Source organism: Alternaria postmessia (assembly GCF_024291825.1).
Source record: "Alternaria postmessia strain BMP 2775 chromosome Unknown scaffold_5, whole genome shotgun sequence".
Lineage (NCBI taxonomy): Eukaryota > Fungi > Ascomycota > Dothideomycetes > Pleosporales > Pleosporaceae > Alternaria > Alternaria postmessia.
In genome coordinates, this window is record NW_026260078.1 from 36,290 (window position 1) to 62,347 (window position 26,058).

The following is a 26,058-nucleotide window of genomic DNA, read 5'->3' on the forward strand; positions in this document are numbered from 1 at the left end:
CTACACACGACCAATTCGCATCCCAATCACACATTCTTCTCATATATGGATGATCAGCACCATGACTAGAAAACGCAATACGAAATCGCGCAAGCCGCAACAATCGGCTAATGGCGCCCACGATACTTTCCGTAGGACCGCGACAGATCCCCATCATCGAAGAGAAGCAAGTAAAGCAATTCAAGACCAAGATCAAGTAGTTGAAGAAGGGCGTAGTAGGCGCGGACGTGGCGGTAGGCGGAGCATGTCGCCACGTCGGGGAGACGCTCAAGGTGAACGACAAGCTCACCGTCGAGATGACAAACGGTCGCGTACCCCACTGGCAGCCCATACCATTCACGACGACCCAATGATGACCCAAGCAATCCGCAGAAGTTTGGTTCAAGGTGGGGTGGATCAGGTTCTTGCAAAGCGCAGACGAGAGGAGAATTACGACAACAAGCAGCATGACTACAAGAAAGCACTCATTGAAGCTGGAGAAATGCAGCCGGTTGCAGGTATGAAACCACCGCGCGGCGAAGGTACTCTGATGGAAGAGATAGACAAGAATGGGCTCGAAAAGATTCCAGATCTGGCCGCAATCCAGGATATGAGTGAGGAAGAGAAGAGAAGGTTTCGCAGTACAAGGTTCAGGTCAACACTCATTGGTCCGAACAAAGCTACGATACCAGACACAGCTTCGGAGACATCAAGACATGCTGAGCCGGTGCATAGTGGCAAGGACGATCACAAGACCGTGCGGACACTGCCAACAAAGGCAAGGTCAAGTGTGTTGACTCCACATGCCCCTAATCAGAAGAGCGAAGCCAGTCCTGTGCGACAACCTGGTGCTAGTAATGAGCTCGCGGGTTTGCAATCGCGGGACGAAGCTTTTGACAATACCAATGTCGCAGACCCCAAACTTCGGCAGCAAAGCACTAGCAAGATTGCATCTGAGATACAAGCTGGTGTGGTCGATACTAGAGAGCCTGTGGCGACAGCAAATTTTACAGCAGTTCCAAGCAAGGCAGATATGCTTCCGACCAAGCGCAATAAGCGAAGACGAGATGAGGTAGAAGATAATGACATGGTTCCGGCGAAGAGAACGAAGAAGCCAGAGACGGTAAAGGTGAACTGCGTCGCTATGAAAAGACGGAACCAGAAAATCAAGCAGTATCTGAACGACCAACGATTGCATGTAGAGCAGAACCGCTTACCTGAGGAGGGTCTCACCTTCGTCGCTTATGACGCCTACAGCATACCCCTCCTTTGTTCGCGCTCTATCAATCATGGGTACCCATTCGAGATCGTGAACAAGCCATCTGATAAGTTAAAAAGATCTTTCGACAACGAGAGCGAAGCCGAAGTCTTTGGTCGCAAGATGCTTGTTCTGCGGCAAGAGGCGCTCCGTCTGTCTAGGAAGAGATTTTGGACGGCTGAAGATTTGGGTCGCAAGAAGGCTTCGAAGAGGGAGTCTGCTAGGATCATTGACGACTGCGATCTCTACCTATACGATGATAAGGTTCACGTGGCTACTGAGCAAGGCTTGCTTCCAGTAGCAGTGTATCTGAAGCTCATAGGAGTACCAGACACGCAGCCAGTTCGCTTCGAAGGGCACAAACCGACTTGGATGGGCCTCATCACAACAAGGCCTGAGCGTCGACGAGTCCTGAAAACCTGGGAACCCACTTCCAGTTTGAGAGATGGAGGTTGTATCTCAATCACGAGCGGTTCCATAGTCGTGGCGTATGAGCATGGCATCTTTGACACTGATACCACGACTGGTGAAGAGTCCCAGATGGCCTATGGTGCGCGAATGGACGACGGTGTCGCCGGTTGGTTCGTGTATGCAAACACGTGTCGTGTGGACTGGCTTGAAGATCCAAAGGAGGTTTCCCGGGCTACTCCTGCTCCTGCCATAGTTGACTGGGCGAAATTCGACTTCAGTCCTCTCGCAGCTAGAGCTGCAGCGCAACGAGCGGCGCTACCAACGCCGGCTGCTGCCGCCGAGGACACGTCAAACAACAATGAATACAGCGCATTCCATCTACCGATATCAAAAGCATCAGTCCTTTCCACACGTGATGAACCGGTTGTAGCATCACCCGCGGATCCAGCAATAACAGCGGCCAACAAGCAAGAACTTGAATTGGATGCCGAGTCTACGCAGTCCAGTATATTGCGAGAGAGGGAGGCATTTTCGCCGCTTAGCGTCGCGGGCGGACTCTTTCTACGGCATGATAGTCCTAATTCTCAGTCGGACGAGAGTGCATCCGAAAGAGACAACGACGTAATTGAAAAGACTCGTGATTCTCAATATTCGACTACTATCACGCTACCTAGACAAGCTACCGACAATAGACCTGCCATTGCGCAAGATACACCTATAGTTCTGGGTACTCCAGCATTTCGACCGAACGGGCCTCAGTCAAAATTGTCTAGGCAAGAAGAAGATGTACTAGACTGGGATGACTTCGATTTCTGAAAGAATTTCGAAGCCTAGAACGTCAGTTTATTTGACCAAGAGCATGGGACCTTTAGTGTTATAACGCCTAATTTACTCTGACTTCACGCTGAACCGGCCTCACCTTCCTTTTCTGTATGCGATGGAAGATTTGTTCAGAAGTGCAGCATTACCCATGAATGACAAGTCCAAAGCTGAACCTCCGCTAGGCGACGCCTTGCAAACCACTGCCACATAGGCATCAAAACCATGAGCGCACAGATATCATCGTACGCGACCGGAGCACGATATTGCTAAGCACTGGTCTTCCAAACGTAAAAACTACGTAAGGATGCTGCAAATCAACTAAAAAGAACGGAATGAAGGGCTATATCCGTGCATACTTGGTACTCCAGCATGGCAACCACCTTTCTCAGTCAATGAAAAGATATTTCGATACACGTACAACAATACTAGCTTACTACGAGAGACAGACAGGTATGCGACGTATTCAGTATTTTACGTTTCATTCTATGCCCTTAACGGCACACAGTGTCCCCTCCGATCGACATGGCAGTGTCTCATTCGATCAAAGCACTCACAGTATTCACTTGCAGCCTTTCGACCTAATTCTTGGAGGGTTTCTTTAACAAAGGCAAGAAGATGCATGTGCACGAATTTCATCTCGGTAAAGTTCAGGCTTCACATCTGCTAAATTATAAGCTGCAGCCATTGTTCACCTATCATCACAACTTCAAGATTAATACTTCAACAATATGAAACAAATCGTGAATTATGACGGTCTCGATTGATCAGAACACCCGTGAACCATGTGGAAAGATATTGTCAAGCAATCATTATGAGTTTCACATTGTGTTGGTAGATTTCAGCACTCTCACAGCATCCAGCTTTTTCATGTGAGTTCCGGTACCCACTGCAGAACCTTCAAGCTTGCCTTCCTGTGGCATCTCCTTCGAAATGACGTCACTATTCTCATCGTATTTGGACTTCTCCTCCTCTACCGACTTGTTTGATGATGCAGACCCGATGCCAACGGATAATCGCTGTTCCTTCTTCTTGTGAGCACGAAACCTAGGAAGTCAACATACAGAAATGCAATGTAGTGATTGGGAATTTACCAAAAGGTAAGCATTGAGATGGTAAGCAATCCGCCCACGGCCCCGCCCGCAGCAGTACCGATTGTGTATCCTGCCCAAAGTGAATGCATAGGATAAGAATACCCAGCGCTGCATCTTTACCTGTAGAATATCCTGAATTTCCAGATCGAGGTGCAGCATATGTTTGAAGTAGCCGTCAGTCTTCTTTGTTGATCAGAGTCAATTTTTTTTCTTTCCCCGGGCCGTTTTCTTGATACTCTGTCTGACCGATCAAGCGGTTGGTCTCCTCTTCAACCCAATCTTTCTCATCGATCGCGTCCTTTGAATTACGACGGATGAACTTTTTGTACTTTCCTATGTTGAGTGGGAAGCCGGTATGCGCTGCAGCTGTGCTCTGATTCTGACGGACGCCAGACCAATGCTTTATACTATGACCAAGGACTGGTAGTTCGGGTGGTAGAATATATGTGTCCTGAGTATAGTCTTTGCGTTTCGCGTCAAAATCGCAATATTGAAGGTATCGTCTTTTCTTCTTCCATTTCTCAGATCCAAGATTTGATCCGTTGTTATCAGCCTTCGTGGTAGTGCTGTTTGCTTGCTCTTCATTTATTGCATCTATCGCCTCTGATTCTGTTGAGTTTTCTTCTGGTGTTCCTTTCGCCATTTCCTTGCCAGCAGCATCCGTATCGTCTGCCAGTCTGGCACTGTGGCCTGAGGGCTTTGGCTTCGTGCGATCTCCCAGGCTTCTGAAAGAGTATGTGCCAATGAAATGATTGAGTACTGGATCGAGTACCGCGACGCCTCTTGAATAAAAGCGACCAATTGTGTGCTCCAGTGTGTCGAGTTCACACGCTTCAAGCTTCGTGCGGTACATTTGAAGAACCAGTACATCGATGAGCGGCAATTGTATGAACTTGGGCAGACCTAACTGGAGCATAGCATTGTAGAGATGGATCTTGTCCACAAGTAGTTCGGGTATACCCATAACAACAGACTGATCTGACCACGATACTAGAGACTGTGCGAGCCTCGTCCTTTTGAGCGGCGTTGTCGATCCCCTGGGCGGTTCGCTGTGTGATGCCTCAGCCTTGCCAAATTTTTCCTGCATCCTCTTCAGCCATGGAATAACATAGTTCTCGATTTCTTCTCGCCTTATGAAAGCCATTTGACGGTCCAATTTATCGTCCTCCTGATCGGAATTCTCGGACTCAGAATTTCGGCTGTAACTACCACGCTCTCGCCATTTGGGGTAGCAGACTGGTAAATGCAGGTCGTTTTCCCATGGATTGTATGTGAAGTGTTCCTCAGCGAAGGTTGAGCAGGCCACTAGAGTTCGGCGATCAACAGTCGTGGGAATTTTGTACTCATTGGTCTGTCTGAACTTTTCTAGTATCTCCGAATCGCCTGCTCTCTCACAATAGAGCGTCATATAATTTTGACCATCGATGATAATTTGAACTTCATCAGTAGACTTGACAGCATTTCTCTGCTTGTAAACGTCGATCTGATCGACATAATGACATTTTTCGGCGATTAACCGTGCTTGTTGTTCCAGATAGTCTTCGTGTGCCTGAACAACTTTCCCGTTTGCGTGATAGAGTACCATCTTGTTGTTTTAATATGGCTCGAAGCAGATGATGATCAGGCTGTTGGTTGGGGGATCGGTATCGCGATTCCTCAGGGACTTAAGAGCCGGTTGCTAAAAGGTGTCTTCTCGAGACCGCGCGCTCTTTGTCCGTCTGACACCCTTTGATAATAATAGAAAGTCGTTTAAAACGTCAACGCCAAGTCTCTCTGTGAGTACTCCGGATTTGGCACAAAGCGGGTCTCTGCTCATTGATCTGCTAATACAACTATGCATGTTGGGTTGAAAGTGGAATGTTCAACCGCCATACAGTCCCAAGTTCGGTATGATACAACCTCATATCGTACTGAGGTTTTGGAAATATCGATGCAAATGTACGCAGCCGTGGAGATTTGTTGACCAAAATAGGTCCAATCCCTAAGATTGTGTTTCTTCTTTACGCCGGATATGGAAACAGCTAGGCCAGCCCCTGCACGGCATCGCTTTCGAACTCAAAGAAAATTTCACACACGTTGTACACAAGATCAGCGTTGAAACTGTGGTCTGACACTATAGTATGGAGAACCGCACTAATCTAAGTCGTATTGATATTGGTAAAAGAACGTAGCTACGCAATGTCAAGTAAGCTACCGTAGATTGGCAAGCGCCGTGGTAAGAGCCCATACGTATCATGCTTCTGCAGGGTGTCCTTCGGATACATCCTGCCTTACTTTCCACCACTACCGCCGCAAGCCCTCTCCAAAGTCAAGAACGCAAAGTGACCGCCAACGACTGGTCTCGCGAAGAACCACGGTCCAGGAAAGCCGCCATCACCTTCAGTGACATACAGATCCGTGAAAGGACGGTCAGTGACTGTCTCATTCAACCAAAGCGCTACGCGATCAAGGATATCCGAGCGCACGGTCTTATTTGCGACGGCAGCGGCTTCAAACTCCCAGTCGGACTTTGTATATAGGTGGCGGGAATCGAGAGGAAGCCCGTACTTTTGCATGACTGTAGAGTACCAGTCGCTTTGGAGGTTGTAGATTTCATCCGGGATGAAGTCGTCAATTACGGGTGTACGCCCAGAAGAATGCTTTGAAGGTGACAAGGGCCGCTGATCTTTATCATTGCCAGATGCGTACTCCGACTGTTCTGACTTGGATGTGTTCGTGATGGTAGGGTGGAAACAGAGTACGGCATCGGCGTAGAGCGAGTATAAAGTCGTCCAGCTGCCGTACCAGTCGTAAGCAAGCTTAGCATGAGTGCCATCGCGCGACATTCCATACTCCTGCCACTTCTTGATATATGTCTCTGAGATGTTTCGATAGTGCTTTGCATCACCGGGTCGGTCCATGAGGTCAGCAATTTCACTGAAGGCCTTGATACCAACAATGCCTTTCAAGGCAAGATTAGTTTGAAGCGGTAGCCAACCAGCGAAATCATCAGTGCAGACTGTAGGTTTTGTTAGCTCAGGTTTCATGTCCCTTCTCATTGACACTCACGCTGGTTGTGGGGCTCAAGGGCGTCTTCAACAAGATATCCAGTCCACTGCTTCCACAGATCGTAGCTGCCTTCTAACCACCTCTTTGCTTGATCGATACCCTTGGCACTTCCACCCCACGTCTCGTCAATGTACTCAACTCCATTATGTAAGCCGATACTGCTCAAAGAGAACACGTTACCGGCATCAACGTCATGGTCTGCATCATTACCGATAGCCGACCAGATAGACTGAGCCTCCGCATCGGAGTTATAACTAAGGGAGTTCACAAGTGCCAGACCCATGATGAGCATATCTCCGCATTCTTCGACGGGCATATACTCATCACGTCCATCAGAATGCCCTGTCATATTGGGGAAGTGCGCGCCAAGGTCATGCATAGAATACTTGTTAGGGTACTGACCGCTCAGCTGGTGCTCAAGAAGTGGCTCTAGGAGGTACGCCAACCACCTAGGCTGTGTGTAGAGGAAGAATGGGAAAGCAGGGAAGATCACATCGACGGTCTGACTATTACCGTTGGAAGAAATCTCCTTGAGGAAGAGTAAAGGATTCTCTTTGGTTCCGGAGAAGCTAGTGGCGCCCATGACTTGTCGTGCGGACAAGGCAACAATGTCGACATAGTTTGTCGAACCAGATTGATAAGCATCGATGCGCAACTGCTCAGAGTAATTGCTCGCAAGACTGCTTGCCATGGCGAAGTCTCCGTAATGGAACTGGATGAGCTTGTCATCCTGGGGGAACCAAGATTTCCACAATGGTCGCATGAACGTGAGACCTCGAGCAGACGCATATTGCGTCACTGGGTCCTGGATGTGAGCGATAGTAAACAAGATGCTATCGCTGTTGCTGCCGGAACTTGACGCAGCCGTAGACGGGTTTGCAAGCTTGAAAGCTTTCGAAAATGCAAACACAGGCTCCTCATCCATGACGCCACGGAAATTTCCATCAACCTCGTTCTGCAGAGTCCCAGTTCGAGCGAAGCGCTGGCGCAACAGCGCGGACGTGCCTGATTCGTGGCGCGCATCGACAGGCCCGGTGAAATGCAGCTGACCCCACTCAGGCTGGTCATTCGTCTCTGTGAAGAGCTGCTCAACCTGTCGCTTGACTTGCCATGTCTTTAATCTGTCGTTCAAGCCAGGCGCCACGTGCTGGAACAAGCCCCATTCTATTAGACTCTCCCTCTTGCCGCTGACCCATTGTCCATTCACGTCGACGTATATGTTGACATCGAAAGACCCTTGGACATGTATAGATAGATAAGCCGCTGGTATGGTTTGTCGCAGAGTAGAGGTCGGTGTAATGGGTGAGAGGAAGGATAAGGTGATTTCGAGGTCTTTTGTTGAACGGATTGCATCAGGCGCTCGTATTGAGTATGTAAGATTGGTCGTTGACGCGTCATATGTAGCACCGTTGTATGTAGGGTACGCGACCGTGTAACTAGGACAGACTAAGGTCAGCAACAAATCCGCCTCAAGCCATCGGATCACCCGTACTCTTTGTCCTTGTGCTCCAGAGAGTCATGAGGTCGACCAAGCAGTGGGTATACCTCCTTGGAGTCTGGAACAGACGCCAGGACACTGAATCCGACCTGTCCGCGTTACTGTTAGCATTGCACGCCTAAGGTGGCTCTGTCCAGCAAACCTCAGATCCAGTCCAAAACATGGGCCATTTATTCCATGGCTCCTCTCGTGCACTTTGCAGCCATGTGCTCAGATATGGATTCCTGACAATCAACGGAAGGACGGGCGGTTGGAGATTCGAAGCATCTACAACGCTTGCCAAGAGCGCCGCAGCCGCGGCAACAAAAGGCCGCATGGTGCCGATCAAGTACAACAGACGGAACAAAATGAAGAATAAGAGGATGCGCTCGATACTACGATGATGGGACTATGAGCTACAGGTTGTGGTATATACAGAGGAAGCAGGAACGCAGCAGCATTGAAGCTATCAGCTGGGATGAGAGCTTGGGGTAGCTGCATTCTGCGGGGTTGTGGAGGAACCTTGGACCGAATCAGCGTGTGGTGCCTTGCATCATAATGCAGATCGGCAATCGTCTCACGTTTCATCTTACGCGGCCTGACCTCATGACACCTCGAATGTTTATTTAGTAATGTACAGCAGCATCGTCTTTTCGAAACTGTCATCCAACTTCCAATGTAACGTTCTCGGTGCGGACAGTTTGAAGCAATCACAATCACGACGCCTACTGCAGCTCTATCAAGCTAACAGCATCACGGCAAGCTTCGCGCATTTTCTGTACCTTCTGTCGCTATCGTTCCACCCGGTGTCTGTGTACCTCTACGTTTCCATGCAGATGTGATTGCACTCATCAATGCAGAAGTCGAGCGGCCCGGTTCCTTGCGTCTACCCGGTGGAGGAGTGGATATGCCGTCTCGAACTGACTTGACCGGACTGGGAGTACGTACAGTCCAGTCATCTACAGGGTACGCTGGGTGAGGGCAGTATGATGTGGAAGCCTCGAAATCGTGCTTGGTGGGAAGTGTAGGTAGAGGTCGCGAAGCTGGTTCTGGACGTCTGACTTTGATGGATGGTGGTATCGAGAGCCGATAAAAGTGGCTTGGTGTACGAATGAAGCTATCGCGCTGTTGCATTTGCCTGCTTACATGCTCAACAGATGCTTCCTTATTCAATCCGGGTGCGCCGCGTGGAACATAGGCGCGCGATTGTTCTGTATCGCTCACTTGACGTATCGACGCCTTTCGAGTCAAGGGGTTTCGCGCCCTCGCTGATGTAGATCGCATAGGACTATGGGGGTTTTGGGTCTGCGCTCGTGTATCTGCAGCACTAGCGGCTCGTCCATTCAAGTTGTCACTGCAGTCCTGGAATACGCTCCCCAAATCTTTGCTGACAACGCTACAGGCTCTGGTACCCTCCTTGGCTTCGTCAATATCATCTTCTCGAGGCTCTATCACAGGAAGGTCGTTATCCTCGCCGGCGCCACTGACGTGTTGGTCAAGTAATCCCAATCCTCGCAACTGGTCCCAGCTACGGTAATAGTACCTGAACGTCGCGAAGGGCTGGTCGATCGGATCGATTAGGGCAAATTTGTAAAAGCGCTTTGGTTGCTCCGGTCCTGCGCGCCCAGCGTTAACGAGGCTGCCAAAGTTAGCAGTACATGGTGGTGGCGCTAGGTTGGCGCGTACCTTATTCCCTTGCCATTCTTCGCATGCTCTGTGTTATTGTATTCCTCTGCCTGTCGTTCGACTCGCTTCCTTTCGTCTGCACGATGTACTCGTATCTCGATGCGCGCGGTGTCGTCGAACACGTCCACAGCGTCTTTTGCTGCAAAGCACAGCACTCGTTTCTCGACCCTTCTCTTGCCATGTTCGTCCTCAGGGCTTTCAAATAGACCAAACATAGTCTTGCCCTGCCACTCCTCTTCTTTGCCTGTCGACCAGCTTACCATGTGTGCGCCATTGATGTACAGCTTAAAGAGGAAGTAGTGTCCTTCGGGCACTGGCGGCGACACTGAGTATCCGATCCAAAACGTGCTGCCGGGTAAGGCTGGAACGTAGACGCTGCATGTTGACGTCTTGTCCTCGATGTATTGCAGGGTAGAGTCAAAAATGCTATGGTGGTCGGGGCGGTATTCAGGCAGCGTTTCGATATCGAATTGCGAGTGCAGTCCCACAGTTATACTTCGGTAGTGCATCGTGGTGGCAGTGGGTTGGATGTGAGTAAACAGGTGCTGCTGCCTTCCCAAGGTGAACTCAAGTACACGCCTACATTGGTTGAATGACTAGCGCAATCGCTCCGTCCCAAGTCATCATTGAGCAAACGAGCGTTTGAATGCTTCTGTTATTGCCCCTCTTCTTACGTTCCAGTAGTAGGTAAGATTTCAGTATTGGTTTACATTTTGCGAATGGTAACACTAAAGAGCCTCTTGAAGAGCATCATATTGACCTTGCTAGCGTCAACAAGTGTCTGTATATGAATTACATGCGGAGAATGTACCGACTTCACGCGCTCACATCCACACTGAACCTTTTGCCGTTGGGACTGCTGTACATTCTGTGACTTTTTTGAGCAGAAATGTCACCAAGCAGGTGAGAGACCTTACCAAATCTTTCACTTTACTACTGTTTACCGCCACTCCGTCCGTTCTCACCTGCTAGGCGGATCCATTAGTGCTTCAACATTGGCTCCAAAGCGCCTCTGACTATATAACCATACACTCGTAATCTTTCTTCTATCTAGTCCCTCCACTTCTTACCGGTTCAACCACAACTTTTACCTAGCTCTACAGTAAGTAACCACAACGTTACTGTCTTGCCATGCACGAACTCCCTCAACAACTTGAACTACTATGCAGCTCTTTGGATCGAATATATACTATCAGTTTACTCGTTCCTCTATTGACAGTCAATAGCAGATTCGTTGAGTAAGAGACAACAGTCAATCTACTTTGCGAAGCTGTAGACATGGCAATAGTAAGAAGGTCCACACATGACGCATCCCTTACGCTGAACCAGCTCGCTGAGTAAGTCTCCTCGATGGGTCATTGCTTGCATTGACTTTACATGTAGTAACTCTCAATACAGGTTAAAGAGAGGCCTTAAGATCAACATTGTCGTTGGCCCGGATGGCAACCGATACATTGGTCTGGAGAGCGCTTCGGTAAGGCTGCTGGCTCATTTCTCTCCGACTGCACAGAAGAAGCTCATCGATGGGCAAGACAAGGTCTTGACGATTCCCAACGGCTCTAAGAAAGCCATTCTTTGGATCTACAAGTACATGCAAGCTGGCGAGCGTGATATTGTAGGACTAGACGCCTTCGAGACGCTCAGCTCCAGCATCTTGACTGTCATTTACCAGCACTGTGACTTTCTCGAGTACGAGTCACTCAAGAGGCGCGTCTATAGTCGGCTCAAGGGAAAGTTTTACAACGTTCTCCCTACTGTTCAAGAGATCGAGTTTTACCAAACTTCGATCCCAGAGCTTTACGAGCATCTGCTACACTGTCTCTTCGAGGAGATGGTGAACCCATGGACCCGCAACTACGAGCCGTACTCACGACTTGCTGAGACGAACGCTGCCTTTGGTAAGGCTCTCGGCGATGCCATGGACAAGTTCTTCATCTCTCGTGTCAAGACTAGTGAAGCGTACTACCAGAATACTACCAACCAGTATACCGTCTGGGCTATCAAATACATCGAAGCCGTTGTTGCTGGAACAGTCCGCCCAAAGAGGCCTGTCCCAAAGCCCGTGGACAAAGCTAGGCAGGCGGGCAGCGTAGCTCCGGGTCTTTTCAGCAAAAATAGACCTGATGCGACTCCCATGGCTGATGTCATCCTGTCTTGTAAGGACATCTCGGCTAGTTCGGTACGGCAGGTTCCTCAGCGAAATCTCAAGTCGAAAACGCCATTCAAGTGCTACAGTTGCGGCAATAAGGGCCATATCTCGCGCAATTGCAATGCCAAGTTGCAAGGCTCCTTTGTCCCAAACACTGTTTCTAAACCGGAAAAGCCTGTCAAGGTTCACAAGGCTCGTAAGGCGTTCGCTTGCTACACCTGTGGAAGTGAGGGTCATATAGCTCGGAACTGTACGGTCACAGTCAAAGATGCCACCGAGCGTCGGCCCCCAGTCTGTTTTAGCTGCAACGAGACAGGTCATATTGCCCGCAATTGCATGCAAGAGAAGCTAGTCACTGGAGACAGCAACAATTACTCGACATCAGCTCATCCGCGTCGTAAGCCGAAGTCCAAAGAGCCATGTATCTGCTTCAACTGTGGTGGGGAAGGACACATGGCGCGTGAGTGTATTGACGAAAAGTCCAACGCAGGCGTAGAGTTCGTTGGCGCTACTCGTTCGGTCCACACCACGGCTGGTCGTAATAGGAGTTTCTGTAATACTCAGCGCAACCACAAGATCGAAGTCGTCAAGAACGGTGAGGGCCTTGCTACCTGCGATCGCGAGGTGCGCAAGGGCGATATGACGCGCACCAGCCTCATCGTCTAGCGAGAATATGATGGGAATCGCTTGAAAAATGTGAAGCAAGCCGCGGAGCTGAGAGGACGGCTTTTACCATTTCTAGCACCAAGACCAAATAAGATATCTCCAAGAGAGGGCACATTGAGCGCTATGCCATGTATTTGCACAAAGAGCTCCGTAGTAGGGTATATAATCACCAGTTCCAAGCTATCGATGATGCTATGTGAGACTAGATGTACCACAACGTAAACTGGGATTCACGATATCGCTCAACTAGATTCACATGCGAAATCCCGATACGTACTTTACAAAGGACTTCAGTTTCTTAAATTCTACCCCAAACTACAAAACCCTCCCTAGAGATAGGTATACGTAAATATCTGGGTCACAACTTTGATAAAAAAGACATAGTGTATGCCTTACGGGTAGGTTGTAGTGCTTAGAGGTGGAACTTGGAAAGAATGAGCTTCTTCGTACATGAGTCTTCTTAGACTTCATCGTCGCGTTGCTCGTCGACGTTGAGTTTGACTTGAATGATGGTGTTTCATGGACCACAAAGTGAACAAACACAGTAGGTTGCTTTCAAGGTTCTGCTTTTCATTCGCATATGTTGCTTACTCCTTCCCTTCACCAGATTTGGTGTTCTTCTCTAGGTGGTCCTTGATACTGAACATGCCAGTTCCCCTCTCAAGTGGCTTAGCCTGGTTAGGGCTAGGTTTCCAACCGATCATGTAGATCAACCTGAAGGTCGCAGGAAGCGTACCATCTTCGTTACCATGTAGTTCCTTGTAAATACCTTCAGCGGCCAGTAAGACATCCCTCTGTATAGGGCCCTTCTCCCGTGCGAGTACAGCATTCGACTCGCCCATGGCTTGTAGATCCTTCATCAAGGAAAATGTATCGGGGTAGTCGACTACAATGTCGTCGACGTCTACAGTGAGGAGGTTGAAGCCAGCCTTCTGTAGTAGACCGCCCACATCCTTGACATCGGCTAGTGGCGAGGTGTGCGTAGAGACGCCGCCTCTTCGGTCTAGCTCTGCTAATTGCAACGATGTACGGAGCTCATAAAGGCTATCTCCTCCCATCATGACCCCTATGAAAGGGCAATCCGGCTTTAAAATGTTGTTCACTTGCGCCAACACCGAAGGCAAATCATTGATCCAGTGCAGACTCAGACTGCTCAAGACAGCGTCGAAAGAGTTGGCCTCGTATGGCAGCAGTTCGGATGTCGATAGAACTTGTCGTACAATATCAATCTCTTTGTTGAAGGGCAAATCGGCGTCGCGATACAAGAGTGCTTCCGAGGAGTCTGCCGCTGTGATTGTTCCAATTCGCTTTGACCGTGGGCCTTTATCCGGGGCGTCTTCGGAGGGCAAGGTGAGTGCGCGGGATAGGTTGCATGCGTTGGCGCCGAGATCGAGGACTTTAGGGAAGTGGCGGTTTATGTCCTGTGCCTGTGTTAGCTGTTGTTCTTTGTTGATAACCAATTGTCGTACCAGGACTCGCTCACACAACCTCGAGGCTACTTCGTCTCTTAGATAGTCCACGCTTCTGCTTGTTTCTCTGTCTGCTGCTGCCCGCTCTTTCTGCAGCCATTTCTGCTGGCCGCTAAATATCTCCATCATGGGGGCGCCGGGAGCTTGTACGGCATATCGCCGCGTCGCCTGGAGGGGTAGACACCGCCGCCTTAGTGGTGGAATGAAAGCGCGTACAGAAAAGGTCGCCATGGTTCCAGCAGGGTCAGGAATTGACGGCGCAACGGGGTTGGATATTGCAGGAGTGGAAGAGGGACGCGCAAGAGTGAGAAGACGGAGAAAGCAATACGTCAAGACCCTGGAGCTGCTGCACCAATCGGCGTTTGGCTCCACCGCGATCGACCCGCCATGTCCAGAAGTTCACCACCACGACTCCCACATCGTGACACCCACAGGTTGCCGGCTAGACAAGAGGAGAAGCAGTGACCGTGTTCTGACTGCCGATCCGAACTGGTTGCTTCGCCATGGCACAAGCCTTTCCCTACACGTACTACGCCTGCGACTGCTTCGACAGCAACGCGACGACTTCTACCAAACGCACCTCGCATGTCCTCGCCGCCTTTGACGACGACGAAGAAACTTTGGATCCCAAGAACCCTCGCTCCAACTACGCTCTGTATCCACTCGAGCACCTTCTTTACTGTGAAGATTGCCTGCAAATACGGTGTCCACGGTGCGTGATAGAAGAGACGCTGAATTGGTACTGCCCCAACTGCCTGTTCGAAGTACCAAGTTCCGTGGTTAAGAGCGATGGCAATCGATGCACCCGTAACTGCTTCAATTGCCCTGTGTGCGTTTCGCCTCTCATAGTCAACCTCCTCGACAATCCCGATGCCGACCAAGGAGTGCCCGATCGACACATACTGGCCTGTCCGTACTGCCATTGGAGTACTATAGAGACGGGTATAGAGTTTGAGAAGCACACGGGCGTATATTCGCAGATTGCGCGGATAGCAAATGGAGGAAAACCAATACCAACGTCCAAAGAGCGAGACAAGGAGCGCGAGAGGCGCAAGGAGCTGGAGGCTCGGCAGCGAGATTCCAGAAACCCGTTATCCCCTTCCAGCGACTCGACAGTCATGGATGTAGAAAACCACCAACCACCGACCCGCGACGATCTCTTCTCGAACCTCGGTGCTTTTTACAAAGCACAGCTCGAATCCCAGACGCCGGCGAACCCTCTGGAAATGAATTTCTCCTCGCCCTCAGCTTACTCCCGAATCATGAATCTATACTCGACGAATACAGCGAAAAAGCAGAAACGTAACAAGCCAACGCCTATGCGAGAGGCTGCGTCAGAACTAGAGGGCCTCGTCACCCATGACCCTGCAGCAGATAGCGCAGCGATCGAGCGCATCAAGCGGGACGGGTGGGGTAGTACTTTGTCGCCTGCCCAGAAGCTCGCACAACTCGACCCTTACGTGCAATTCAGTAACGAGCTCCGACCAGTCCCAACTCTTCTTTGCACAAAGAGATCGAAACGATGCCGGTCATGTCGGCACATCCTATCCAAACCCGAGTCCAAGATAACATCAACTCGGTACAAAATCAAGCTGCTGGCACTGAACCACATTCCCCGACTCAGCATTCGTGCACTACCACCGACCAACCCAGTCGTACCACTTCCTCCAGGCTCTATGCCCACCCCGCAACCTCCTTTCAATTACAACAATCTCCGATCAGGGATCGCGACACACTTCCTTTTACACGTCAGCAACCCGCTCTTCGACCCTATTCAGGTCACATTAGCCACTTCAAGCACCACTCCTGGCAAAGTGCAGTCCCGCGTGACAATATTATGCCCTCAGTTCGAAGTTGGCGCCAATACCGACGTCTGGGACGACGCACTCGCCTCATCTCCCGCACCCATGCCCCGCCGCTCAACCATCAACGCAGAAACAGGGCAGATCGAAGCAGGAAAAATTTGGGACAAGGGGAGGAACTGGACAAGTGTGGCTATCGAAGTCATTCCGGGCTTCCTTAGTGAGCTTGGGGGCGAGGACGAGTTGGACGAAGACGAGGATCTGCTTGAGATACCAATATTCGTGCGTCTGGAATTTGAAGCAGATGTAAACGCCGAAGAGAGGGGTTTGGGCGATTCAAGGGGGAGCAAAGGAGAGAGGGAAAAGAGAGAGGAGGCATTCTGGACAGTCGTTGGTGCAGGACGGATAGCAAGTGCCTAAGTTGTGGCAATGATGATGTGCGTGTGTGATACCCCTGTTTTTTTTTACTTGAGTCGGGCTCAGATACATTGCTGCTCGCTTGTCGTATCGTGGTAGCCTCTATGAATGGACTTGTTGCTCAAAAAGACGGCTACCCAAAGTGTGTCTCGTTAGGAAAGATCTCTCCGTCTTTCTTCTTCTTTCTTGTGAACATTCCGTCCAGTGTTCCTTGGCTTGCCTCTCTCTTATGTCCTGCTTTCTGATCGCTCCGCATCGCCATCTTCTTCGCTTGTTTAGGGCTGGGCGGCTCGTCCACATGCATGTTCTCTTCATGTCCATCTGCATCTTCATGATCTTCTTCCTTTATCATCGCACCTGGTGGTCCTTTGCTTCCTTCAGTAGGTCCCTCTGCTTCATTGTCAAAGAGCTTGCGCCATGTGCCATCGAGAACTTGGGGCGAATTCCCATAGAGGTTGACATGATACGCGTTCTTCATGCCCTGGATACAAATATCCCTTCTCTTTCCAAAGTCAAACATAGGCTTTGGGTAGACTCTCATCGCGCCATCACCGGCCTCTTCAGACCCACCCCCTTTTACCAAACACCCCCACTTCTTCTGGTCTGCAATTGGCGCTTTCCATGGCTCGTATATATACTTCTTATCGAAGTTTGCCAGTTCTGGAACGTACTTCCTCACAAAATCTCCATCTTTGTCCTAAAATGTACATGTATGAAGTCAGTGCATGCCTCACATGCAGCTCGTGCAGGAACATCTCTTACCCATTTCTGTGGGAAGGCGATGGGTGAGTAACATCGGTAGAACTGTGCGAAAAATGCCGTGCACGACAGCCATTGCCAGTTTCCGATATTACATGCTGCTTCGTGATCAATGAGCCACTCTTCGAATACCTCTGCTCCACGCTCCCAATCAATATAACATCCACCTCTCGTCAGAAAGCAAGCAACGGCGTGGCGGCCAAGGTGGTGGATCCAACCTTCCTGAGCAAGTTGACGCATCAGAGCGTCGATCCAGGGGAATCCTGTTTGACCGTGTTTCCAGCGATGTAAATGAGTTTCTGCCTCGGCGTTGTCTACTAAATACTTGCCGGTGATGAGATTGGACTTGGTATCGATCTTAGAGGGTAGATGCCAGGGGATGAAACGACATTGCGGGTTGTTGTAGGTTTGGCCGAAGGAATAGCCTAGGGCTGCTTGCGCGCCGAAGTACATATCACGGAACAGTAGCTGGCCTGTTAGGCTGGTGGGTGGTTGTGAGGCTTTTCCTTTGTACTTGTCAACGACGTCTTGAGAACGCCAGTAGAAGAGTCGGCAGCTTAGAGACCCGAAATGCCTGCAAAATTGGTGTACAAAGTCAGTGCTTGTATCGTATGTCATTCATACAAAGACAATGCTTACATATGTGGCGAAAGGAGGGTGGTTGACTGGGGTTCAAAAGCGGTGGGTGCGGTTTTGGGCTTCTCAAAAGTCGCTGTATAGTCGGTGTTTGCTATGATCTTATTCAGAGCCTGTAGTGCTTCTGTTTCACCGCCGCGGTGTGGTGTGGTTGCAGGCTTTAGGCCCAGCTCTTCCATTGTCGGTACTGCAAAGTCTCCATTCGGTCCTGCTAGAGCACAGTACGAAGCCTCGTCCCCGTTTCTCTGAATTGCGTTGATATCCGGCTCGCTTTCTGGCTTCTCTTGGTCAAATTTCAGATCAGTATTTCCTGGGTCGGGCAGTGATTTTGGCGCAGGTATGGGTCTTGGAATTAGTCCAATTCTCTTTCCTGCAGCTTGTACCTGGGCTATACTCATTGTCGGTTTTCCGTGGTTATGCTTGACCAACTCATCAGGATCGTATAACGTTCTCCCAGTCTTCACGATAACCTGGACACCGGCCTTTTTCGCAAGCTCTGTCACCTTCTCGTCTCGCTCTCTTGCATACGCATCGGTGTCCTTTTCAAACACCAGGTGCGTAATCTTCCACGCCTTGAACAACTTAGGTAACAGTGTTTGCGGTGCCTCTCGAATGAGGAAGAGCTTCGACTTTGGATTAAGTTTTGTTATCGACTTTGAGAGATTGGTTTGGCAGTCGAGCAGATATTGCCAACGATTAGAGCCAACTCGGGCGCGATAGACATAGTGCGGATCCCAAGTCCAGATGGGATAGAGACATTCTGGCTTGAGATCCAATGCTGCTTTGAGAGCTGGAGAGTCATGAAGGCGTAGATCGGTCCGAAACCAGTAGATGACTCGTGGTTTGGTCATCTTGACACGTCGTTGTGAAGCGGCTGTAGCTGACAAGATGAAGCTTCAAAAACTGCCAATGGGGAATTGTTCGGGCGTTTACATGCGATGGGTCCACCAAACTGCAATAAAGATCATAATGCTCTCGACTAATGGGCGGGAAACCGCATGGCTGGAATGAATGCTGTCATCGATCGGAGCTAAGATACTCGCTAATCTCTAATGGTTCATCCCAGATCCCAGAAAGCCAATCGGTCTCGCTGTTCTCTCCGACACAGTGAGGGTTTGCACTTCAACTCGTGATTAACTTTCATGGCTTCAACCCTTTTCGTTTCAGTCAGCGCAGGGTTACGATTACCCCCAGCCTGCGGCTTCTGTACTCTAGTATAGTACGTTCAGATCTACGACTTCTCGTGGATGCATCCGTGGTGCACTCGGGATTCCATTCTTCTCAATTTGCGAGGTACGCGGCTTCCAAGAGTCCTATGCTAGTGTACGCGAGCGACGAGTGGAACACAAAGAGCCAGCGCTTCTCGTTGGATGTCGAACCTTGAAGGGGACATGCGCAGCGCGAGAACCCCAAAGCTCGAAACAATTCCAGTGCGGAAGATACACTGACACCTAAGATGATAGAACACGCTTCAACGGTCACGCAGAGTCCTTCCCAAGCACATGAGTTGTTGTCTTGTTGGGCAGCATCAAGGCATCCCTAGCCGAGATGAAGGCGCGGGATGGATGCGGGGACAATTGGTGGCGCGATATTGGCAAATGAAAGTTGTGGCTTCCCACGTAGCACCGACGACGTCGTTGGGAGGCTGGGGCTGCACACTGCATGCAGAGGACAGCACCGGCTACGATGAAAAGCAAGCAGACGTAAAGCAGGGCGGCGGGTTGTTCGTGCACAATGATGAAAGAACGGCTCACTAGCGGGTGCATGCGTCATGGTCTCGGGAGCTTCGAGGCTTGGTCCAAGCTCCCTTAAGCTCGTGGACCCATGGTTGTTTGTGCCAGACAATCTCCCAACAGATATTGTAGGCGCCTTTCCCGAATAAGGGACCTTGACAACTCAGAGTGTCGAGTGCGCGTGGGAGTGTTTGCACCAGGTGCCTCTGAGGAGTACTTAGATTTGCCGTGCTGCAGTTTACCGCTGTTCGTGTTCGGCACAAGTTGCACTGCAGATCAGCAGCGCCTCCTCGATATATCTGCTGGCTGCGGGGAAACTACCACAACTGTCTTGAAGCTCCGCGCTCTACTCTCCTCTAGACGCAGCTCCCCAGGCCTGACCCTTCGCCCGCTTGAGTCTTGCCCTCCACCTTTCTCTGTTCTTCAGCATCTATCAAGATGGCACAGCCACTCGAGGATGCGTACATTACGGTTCGCTACATGAATGTGGTCCAGCGCACGCGAGCTAACATGTCTTGCAGCTTCTTATGAGCGATTCCTACCTACCGGGCGCAGTCGTTCTTGCAAACTCTCTGCGCGATGCCGGAACCACCAAGAAGCTTGCTGTGCTCGTCACTATGGAGACGCTATCGGCTGATACCATCTCGGAGCTCAAGGCGCTTTACGATTACCTGATTCCTGTCGAGCGCATACGAAACTCCAATCCCGCGAACCTCTATGTCATGGGGCGGCCCGATCTGGCTTTTGCCTTCACCAAGATTGCTCTCTGGAGACAGACGCAGTTCCGCAAGCTCGTGTACCTCGACGCAGATGTGGTAGCTCTGAGGGCCTTGGACGAGCTGTTCGACATTGAGGCTTCGTTTGCTGCAGCGCCAGATATCGGCTGGCCAGATGCTTTCAACAGCGGTGTCATGGTTATCAAACCAGACATGGGCGAATACTGGGCTCTCCAGACCATGGCAGCGACTGGTGACAGTTTCGATGGCGCAGATCAAGGCTTACTGAACCAGTATTTCGAACACCGTCCCTGGCAACGATTGAAGTTTACTTACAACTGCACGCCAAACGCCGAATACCAATGGGAGCCAGCATACCGCTACTACAAGCGCGACATTGCCGCTGTCCACTTTATCGGCAAGAACAAGCCTTGGTCAGGCCACCATGCGGGTGGAAACGGCGTCTATGGAGAACTGGTAGCGCGATGGTGGGCGGTGCATCAGAGACATTTACACAAGGCAAAGGGGGGCCAACGAGCTGGTGAGGCAAAGAGCACTCATGGTGACTCCGGGCTTTCTTCCTCGTCTATTCCTGTTCCTATCGAGGCCTCTGCCGTTATAACCGAGCCACCTATGACCGAACCTGGAGATGAGATTCAGAATATTGACCAAGGTATAATAGAGCCAACCCCTACGGTCGAACAACGCAAGTTCTCTGCGCCTGAGATGCAGTGGGATGCAACCAAGTACGTTTTCTTAGCTACCAAATCTCTACGCATCATACTAACAGATACAGGTTCGAGCCACCAGCGCAGTCGAGACCCGAAGCTGCCAACTTCCCTACCCAAACGTACACTTTCAGTGACAGCCGGTCGCTCTTCAAGGCTCCAAGCGCCTACCCGGAAGCGCCGCGGGACATGTGGTACCAGGTCCCAGAAACCAGGCCCAAACCTGCCGAGAGGCCTAAGCCTATCTTTCCATGGGAGCAAGAGGTGGACAGGCCAAAGCCGACGCGTGTGTTTGCTGAAGACCTGTCACCAGAACCGACACCTACAGTAATGTCCCCGACACACGCGTTTTCAACCGTACATTACGATGAGAGTGATAAAACAGCTCCAACCGGAGTGGATAGAGTTAGAAGCCCTGCAAACGCTTCTGCCTCGAATTTTGCTGACCAAGGTTGGCAGTCCTACCAGCATAGTGGCGTAAATGCCTGGGATAATGTTCCAGGTATCGATAGCTACGTTCGTGCCATATCGGACATGAGTGGAATACGGGGCAAGAACCAGTCCCTACGCCAGACCACAGGCACGGATGATATCAGTTCGCCCATATTGGAACGTAGGAACCGTCGCGAGAGCCTTATTCTCACTGATTTCCCGTCTGCAGTAGAGCGACCGAGCCTTCCTGTGACACCTGCACCAGTCCGTCGTCCGATGTTCTGGGGCGAAGAGAGAAACCAAGCAGGTGAACTACCTTCTGCTACAGGAGTGCCGGATCAGACCGAATGGGTACGTTTGCGATGCGCACTTTCCTCTGTCAAACCCTCAAACTTCTAGCATCGTCGTGTGTCAATCGATATGGCGACCACAATTGTGTCGAACCCTTTTTCCTCTCCAATTTTCCAGATGTAGCCCGACTGCTGAGGCACCATTGACACCGAAAACCGATGTTCTGACCGAAGAGACCTCGAGAGTCGTGGGCGCTGTGTTTCCGTCTTCAATCCTTCCACCTCCACGAACTGGAACCAGACCTAGTAGTGTGCTGCTAGTGTTTCTGACCAGTCTGGACTTCCTCGCCTCTTGACCAGAATTCCTCTCTGATATGATTTCTCTCCCTCTCACTAGCCCATCGCTTGAGCAATCCCCTGATAAGACTCGAGCTGACTTTAAACTTTGAAGAACCCCGAGGAGAAGCTTGACCAGCTACGGCGTTCATCTCTGATCGAGTTTGAGCATCTGAAGAAAGACGAGCACCCTAACCCCCCGATGCGTGCGCTACCCGAGCATTCAGTCGTTGAGAAGAAAGAAGCAGGCACTTCATTTGGGCTTGATGGGGCAAATGACCAGGCTGTTCCAGGGTCTTTCCCGCACGTCGCAGAAAAGGACTTTGCTAGCAGTGACCCTGCACCGGATGTACGACCAGGCTTCGGCGACCGTTCATTTGCTCATGGTGATGAAAACTCGGCACCGGACCACTACTCCAAGCAAGACTTTTCTTCTGGATCTTCAAGCACCTTCGGACAGAACTTCTCGAGTTCGACGTCGCAGGCAACAGCCCATGAACAAAGTGCTAGTCATGATTCGTTGGCATCTGGTCAGCAAGTTCAGTCTGGAGGCATGACCTTTACTGTACCCACCTTCGATGATGGTACTTCAGCCGACGTCCAAGCTGCGGGAGACGAACTCAGTCCGACACAGAGTAGGACCTAGAACAAGACGATGAACGAATGATGGATGCCGATGTTTCCGGTACTATCGTGTCGGACGTCGCACCTTGTGTAATTTCATGTCGTTAACGATGGAGGATACATATTGCAGTTTCATGTTTTTTTACTCTGGTCTAGGCCATTTCACGTTTCGTATCTCCCGTTAGCGAGGTCTTCCAGCATTTGCACGGGCATTGCATAGCGGTCTGTTGTAGCTCATTGTGTGTTGTTATTTGCGAGGTCGGCTTCAAATTGTATGGCATGCAGGGTGTTGGAATGACAATAAAGACTGGAGACAACCACACGCGCCAGAATATGCAGGGAACATTTCGTGCATGTTCTCCTAGGCACGCTTGGGCCAGCTGCTCCACTCGAAAGCTTGACAAGCTTGAGTCGACTGATGGCGCTGTGCCCTTCCAAAGATGCCCCGCTTGCCCCTCCCCACCCAATTTGCCCTTGAGCAACGAGCACCTGCCCGATTCATCTCAGCCTGTAGACCGCGAATAAGCGCCACAGCCACCCATAGAAGCCTCTTCTGTCATCTACGAAGCTTCTCCTCGTCTCCGTCACCTAGACTCGTCGCAACACCTATCCGCTGCGACCGTTACACGCCAGAACGACTACCCAACGCCGCCTGGCCATATCTGTATCACCCACCCAACAAGATGGCGCACCTCGACCCGTACTTCAAGCAGGTAGACGACTTGCAGAGCAACTTCATCGAGAGGCTGAGGGAGGCGGTTGCTATCCCCAGTATCAGCTCCGAGGACCAGAGGAGACCTGATGTCGTCAAGGTACGAATAAACTACAAAGCACGTATGCATTGTCCAGTGTCCCAGCTGACCCAACACACAGATGGGCCACTGGTTAGCGGACCAGATCAAGGCGCTTGGTGGTACCGTTGAGCTCCGCGAGCTCGGAAAGCAGCCTGGTCGCGAGCACCTTGACCTCCCACCGTGCCTTCTCGGACGCTACGGAGACGACCCGAAGAAGCTCAACGTTCTCGTTTATGGTCACTACGACGTACAGCCCGCGAACAAATCCGACGGATGGGCGACCGACCCCTTCACCCTCACCATCGACGACAAGGACCGCATGTACGGACGCGGTAGCACCGATGACAAGGGCCCAGTTCTTGGCTGGTTGAATGCGATTGAGGCACATCAGAAGGCAGGCGTAGAACTCCCAGTCAACCTGATCATGTGCTTCGAGGGCATGGAAGAGAACGGATCAGAGGGTCTGGACGACACTATCCGCGCCGAGGCCAAGAAGTTCTTCAAGGACGTAGATGTTGTTTGCATCTCAGACAACTACTGGCTAGGAACCGAGAAGCCATGCTTGACATACGGTGTTCGCGGTTGCAACTACTACCAAGTAGAGGTCTCTGGCCCTGGTCAGGATCTGCACTCTGGTGTCTACGGTGGAATGACACACGAGCCCATGACCGACTTGGTTCGCATCATGAACTCGTTCGTCGACCCCGACGGCAAGATTCTCATCAAGGGCGTCGATGACCTCGTCGCCCCGCTTACCGAGCAAGAAGCTGCACTTTACCCACCCATCGCCTTCACCATGGACGGTCTGCGGGAATCATTGGGTGGTGAAGTCACGATCCACGACAACAAGGAGGATGCGCTCAAGTCCAAGATGCGATACCCATCGCTGTCGCTCCACGGCATTGAGGGTGCTTTCTACTCCGAGGGCGCGAAGACTGTCATCCCTGCCAAGGTCATCGGAAAGTTCTCCATTCGCACAGTACCAAACATGGAGATCGACCCAGTTACCAAGTTGGTTGAGAAGCATGTCAACGACGAGTTTGCCAAGCTCAAGTCCAAGAACAAAATGAAGTTCAGCGTGGTGCACTGCGGAAAGTGGTGGGTGGAGGACCCCAACCACCCCAACTACACTGCTGCTGCCAAGGCCGTCGAGCGTGTATTTGGTGTAAAGCCAGACATGACCCGAGAGGGTGGTAGCATCCCTGTTACCTTGACCTTCCAGGAGGAGCTAGGCAAGAATGTCCTATTGCTGCCAATGGGTAGCTCGACTGACGCCGCTCACTCGATAAACGAGAAGCTGGACAAGAGGAACTACATTGAGGGCACGAAGCTACTAGGAGCCTACCTGCACTACGTTGCAGGAGAGATGAAGCGCGAGTAGAAGTCGCTCACTTGAATAACACTGCCGGTCTAGTTCTTGTAGGTTCGTAAATCGTTAGTTTCCGAAAGAAGCGTATACCCGTCCAGCAGCGTGCTCTCTTCTTGTGACTCTGGTCCGATCAAGTGACCGATGCATACTTTATTCTGCCATACACCTTCTCTTAAAACGGCAAACTGCATGCCTCGCCTATGCTCGTAGTGTCCGCATCTTGACTATGTTATGGATGTGCTCTGGGGTTGGGTGATGGGATCCCGCCCCAGCTTTGACCACCCGGCGCGGAACAACTAAAAAAGTTCGGCATCGCTCCACCCAGGACGGCCAGCACCGTGCCAACGCGTGCACCTCAAGCAGCCCGCCAAACCCAACCCTAATTCCACAATGTCAACATGTAAATCCCTCCTTCGGGCATGTCCATCGCAACGGACTACTCCATCGCTCCTTCCCCTCACGCAATGTCGTTTCGAATCCACAACCCGGCGGCACAGAAAACTGCTCGCACTCCCCGAAGCACCATCCTACACACCCGACCGCTCGGCTCCCACATTGGTCTTCAATCCCCCGTCTTCGGCGCCAAACGTCTATCACACACCGCTCAAGTTTCTGCCCAAGGAAGATAAGAGAAGACAGTTATACGCTGCCGCTCAACAATACGCAACAAAACTGGCGCACACACGGCAATCCTCCCACATCGCAGCGCCCGGCACACCACTCAACACAGACAGTTTCCTTCCACCGCGCCCTTCTGCCTCCCTGCCTGCGCCTGTTCGACAGCCATACGAGAAGACCTACCATCTCAACGAGAATGATATTGCTGAGATTAGGAGGCTGAGGAGTCAGGACCCGGATACATGGACGCGGGTGAAGCTGGCGGAGAAATTCGGTTGCAGTCAGTTCTTTGTGGGTATGGTTGCTAAAAACGAGGGCAAGGCGGAGAGGGTAAACAGGGAGCATGAGGCGGCAAGGAGGAAGTGGGGAACCAGGAGACGAGAGGCTAGGGAGGACAGGGGCAGGAGGAAGGTGCTTTGGGGGAGAGACGCTTAGGCAATTATGCATGCAGTTATTCGTTGTTGATTCTGTATAGGCATCTACACCAGACATGGATCACAACCGCGGACTTTCATGCCTTCTGGGGCAGGGTGACCTCAAATCTGGGTCATAGGGCACGAACACACTATGGATATTGCATACGATATGTGTAAACAGTATAGAGGGACAATTGTATTTTGATGCATCACGACTTTCGCCAGCCTTCTGATCAGCAACCATATGTTGATGATCGCCATTCCTAGACGTATGCCAATGGGTATCATATCAAGACTCCGTAAACGCCAGACTCCTCCATACTAAAAATACC

General features: G+C 51.0%; 11 protein-coding genes across 11 annotated transcripts; 6 read left to right on the forward strand and 5 right to left on the reverse strand.

The window, feature by feature from the left end:
• Nucleotides 1-349: 349 nt before the first annotated feature.
• On the forward strand, nt 350-2,464 carry J4E82_001274 (uncharacterized protein; the record flags this gene model as incomplete). The annotated part of the gene is made up of 1 exon (XM_051727589.1): nt 350-2,464. The coding sequence occupies one exon, from the start codon at nt 350-352 to the stop codon at nt 2,462-2,464; it is 2,115 nt and encodes a 704-aa protein (XP_051592434.1).
• A 1,272-nt stretch (nt 2,465-3,736) lies between these two features.
• Nucleotides 3,737-5,146, reverse strand: J4E82_001275 (uncharacterized protein; the record flags this gene model as incomplete). Its single annotated transcript, XM_051727590.1, has 1 exon — nt 3,737-5,146. One exon carries the CDS (start codon nt 5,144-5,146, stop codon nt 3,737-3,739), a length of 1,410 nt encoding a protein of 469 aa, XP_051592435.1.
• A 685-nt stretch (nt 5,147-5,831) lies between these two features.
• On the reverse strand, nt 5,832-8,423 carry J4E82_001276 (uncharacterized protein; the record flags this gene model as incomplete). Its single annotated transcript, XM_051727591.1, has 4 exons — nt 5,832-6,559; nt 6,610-8,045; nt 8,102-8,196; nt 8,250-8,423. 4 exons carry the CDS (start codon nt 8,421-8,423, stop codon nt 5,832-5,834), a joined length of 2,433 nt encoding a protein of 810 aa, XP_051592436.1.
• Nucleotides 8,424-8,839: 416 nt separating this feature from the next.
• J4E82_001277 (uncharacterized protein) lies at nt 8,840-10,281 on the reverse strand (the record flags this gene model as incomplete). The annotated part of the gene is made up of 2 exons (XM_051727592.1): nt 8,840-9,725; nt 9,773-10,281. The coding sequence occupies 2 exons, from the start codon at nt 10,279-10,281 to the stop codon at nt 8,840-8,842; spliced, it is 1,395 nt and encodes a 464-aa protein (XP_051592437.1).
• A 769-nt stretch (nt 10,282-11,050) lies between these two features.
• On the forward strand, nt 11,051-12,587 carry J4E82_001278 (uncharacterized protein; the record flags this gene model as incomplete). The annotated part of the gene is made up of 2 exons (XM_051727593.1): nt 11,051-11,109; nt 11,171-12,587. 2 exons carry the CDS (start codon nt 11,051-11,053, stop codon nt 12,585-12,587), a joined length of 1,476 nt encoding a protein of 491 aa, XP_051592438.1.
• Nucleotides 12,588-13,174: 587 nt separating this feature from the next.
• J4E82_001279 (uncharacterized protein) lies at nt 13,175-14,287 on the reverse strand (the record flags this gene model as incomplete). The annotated part of the gene is made up of 2 exons (XM_051727594.1): nt 13,175-14,008; nt 14,057-14,287. The coding sequence occupies 2 exons, from the start codon at nt 14,285-14,287 to the stop codon at nt 13,175-13,177; spliced, it is 1,065 nt and encodes a 354-aa protein (XP_051592439.1).
• A 272-nt stretch (nt 14,288-14,559) lies between these two features.
• On the forward strand, nt 14,560-16,278 carry J4E82_001280 (uncharacterized protein; the record flags this gene model as incomplete). The annotated part of the gene is made up of 1 exon (XM_051727595.1): nt 14,560-16,278. One exon carries the CDS (start codon nt 14,560-14,562, stop codon nt 16,276-16,278), a length of 1,719 nt encoding a protein of 572 aa, XP_051592440.1.
• A 130-nt stretch (nt 16,279-16,408) lies between these two features.
• Nucleotides 16,409-18,521, reverse strand: J4E82_001281 (uncharacterized protein; the record flags this gene model as incomplete). The annotated part of the gene is made up of 3 exons (XM_051727596.1): nt 16,409-16,972; nt 17,038-17,608; nt 17,674-18,521. The coding sequence occupies 3 exons, from the start codon at nt 18,519-18,521 to the stop codon at nt 16,409-16,411; spliced, it is 1,983 nt and encodes a 660-aa protein (XP_051592441.1).
• A 1,320-nt stretch (nt 18,522-19,841) lies between these two features.
• J4E82_001282 (uncharacterized protein) lies at nt 19,842-22,551 on the forward strand (the record flags this gene model as incomplete). The annotated part of the gene is made up of 5 exons (XM_051727597.1): nt 19,842-19,874; nt 19,925-20,865; nt 20,916-21,630; nt 22,021-22,237; nt 22,457-22,551. 5 exons carry the CDS (start codon nt 19,842-19,844, stop codon nt 22,549-22,551), a joined length of 2,001 nt encoding a protein of 666 aa, XP_051592442.1.
• A 661-nt stretch (nt 22,552-23,212) lies between these two features.
• Nucleotides 23,213-24,704, forward strand: DUG1 (Cys-Gly metallodipeptidase; the record flags this gene model as incomplete). The annotated part of the gene is made up of 2 exons (XM_051727598.1): nt 23,213-23,341; nt 23,403-24,704. The coding sequence occupies 2 exons, from the start codon at nt 23,213-23,215 to the stop codon at nt 24,702-24,704; spliced, it is 1,431 nt and encodes a 476-aa protein (XP_051592443.1).
• A 378-nt stretch (nt 24,705-25,082) lies between these two features.
• J4E82_001284 (uncharacterized protein) lies at nt 25,083-25,745 on the forward strand (the record flags this gene model as incomplete). The annotated part of the gene is made up of 1 exon (XM_051727599.1): nt 25,083-25,745. One exon carries the CDS (start codon nt 25,083-25,085, stop codon nt 25,743-25,745), a length of 663 nt encoding a protein of 220 aa, XP_051592444.1.
• Nucleotides 25,746-26,058: the final 313 nt, after the last annotated feature.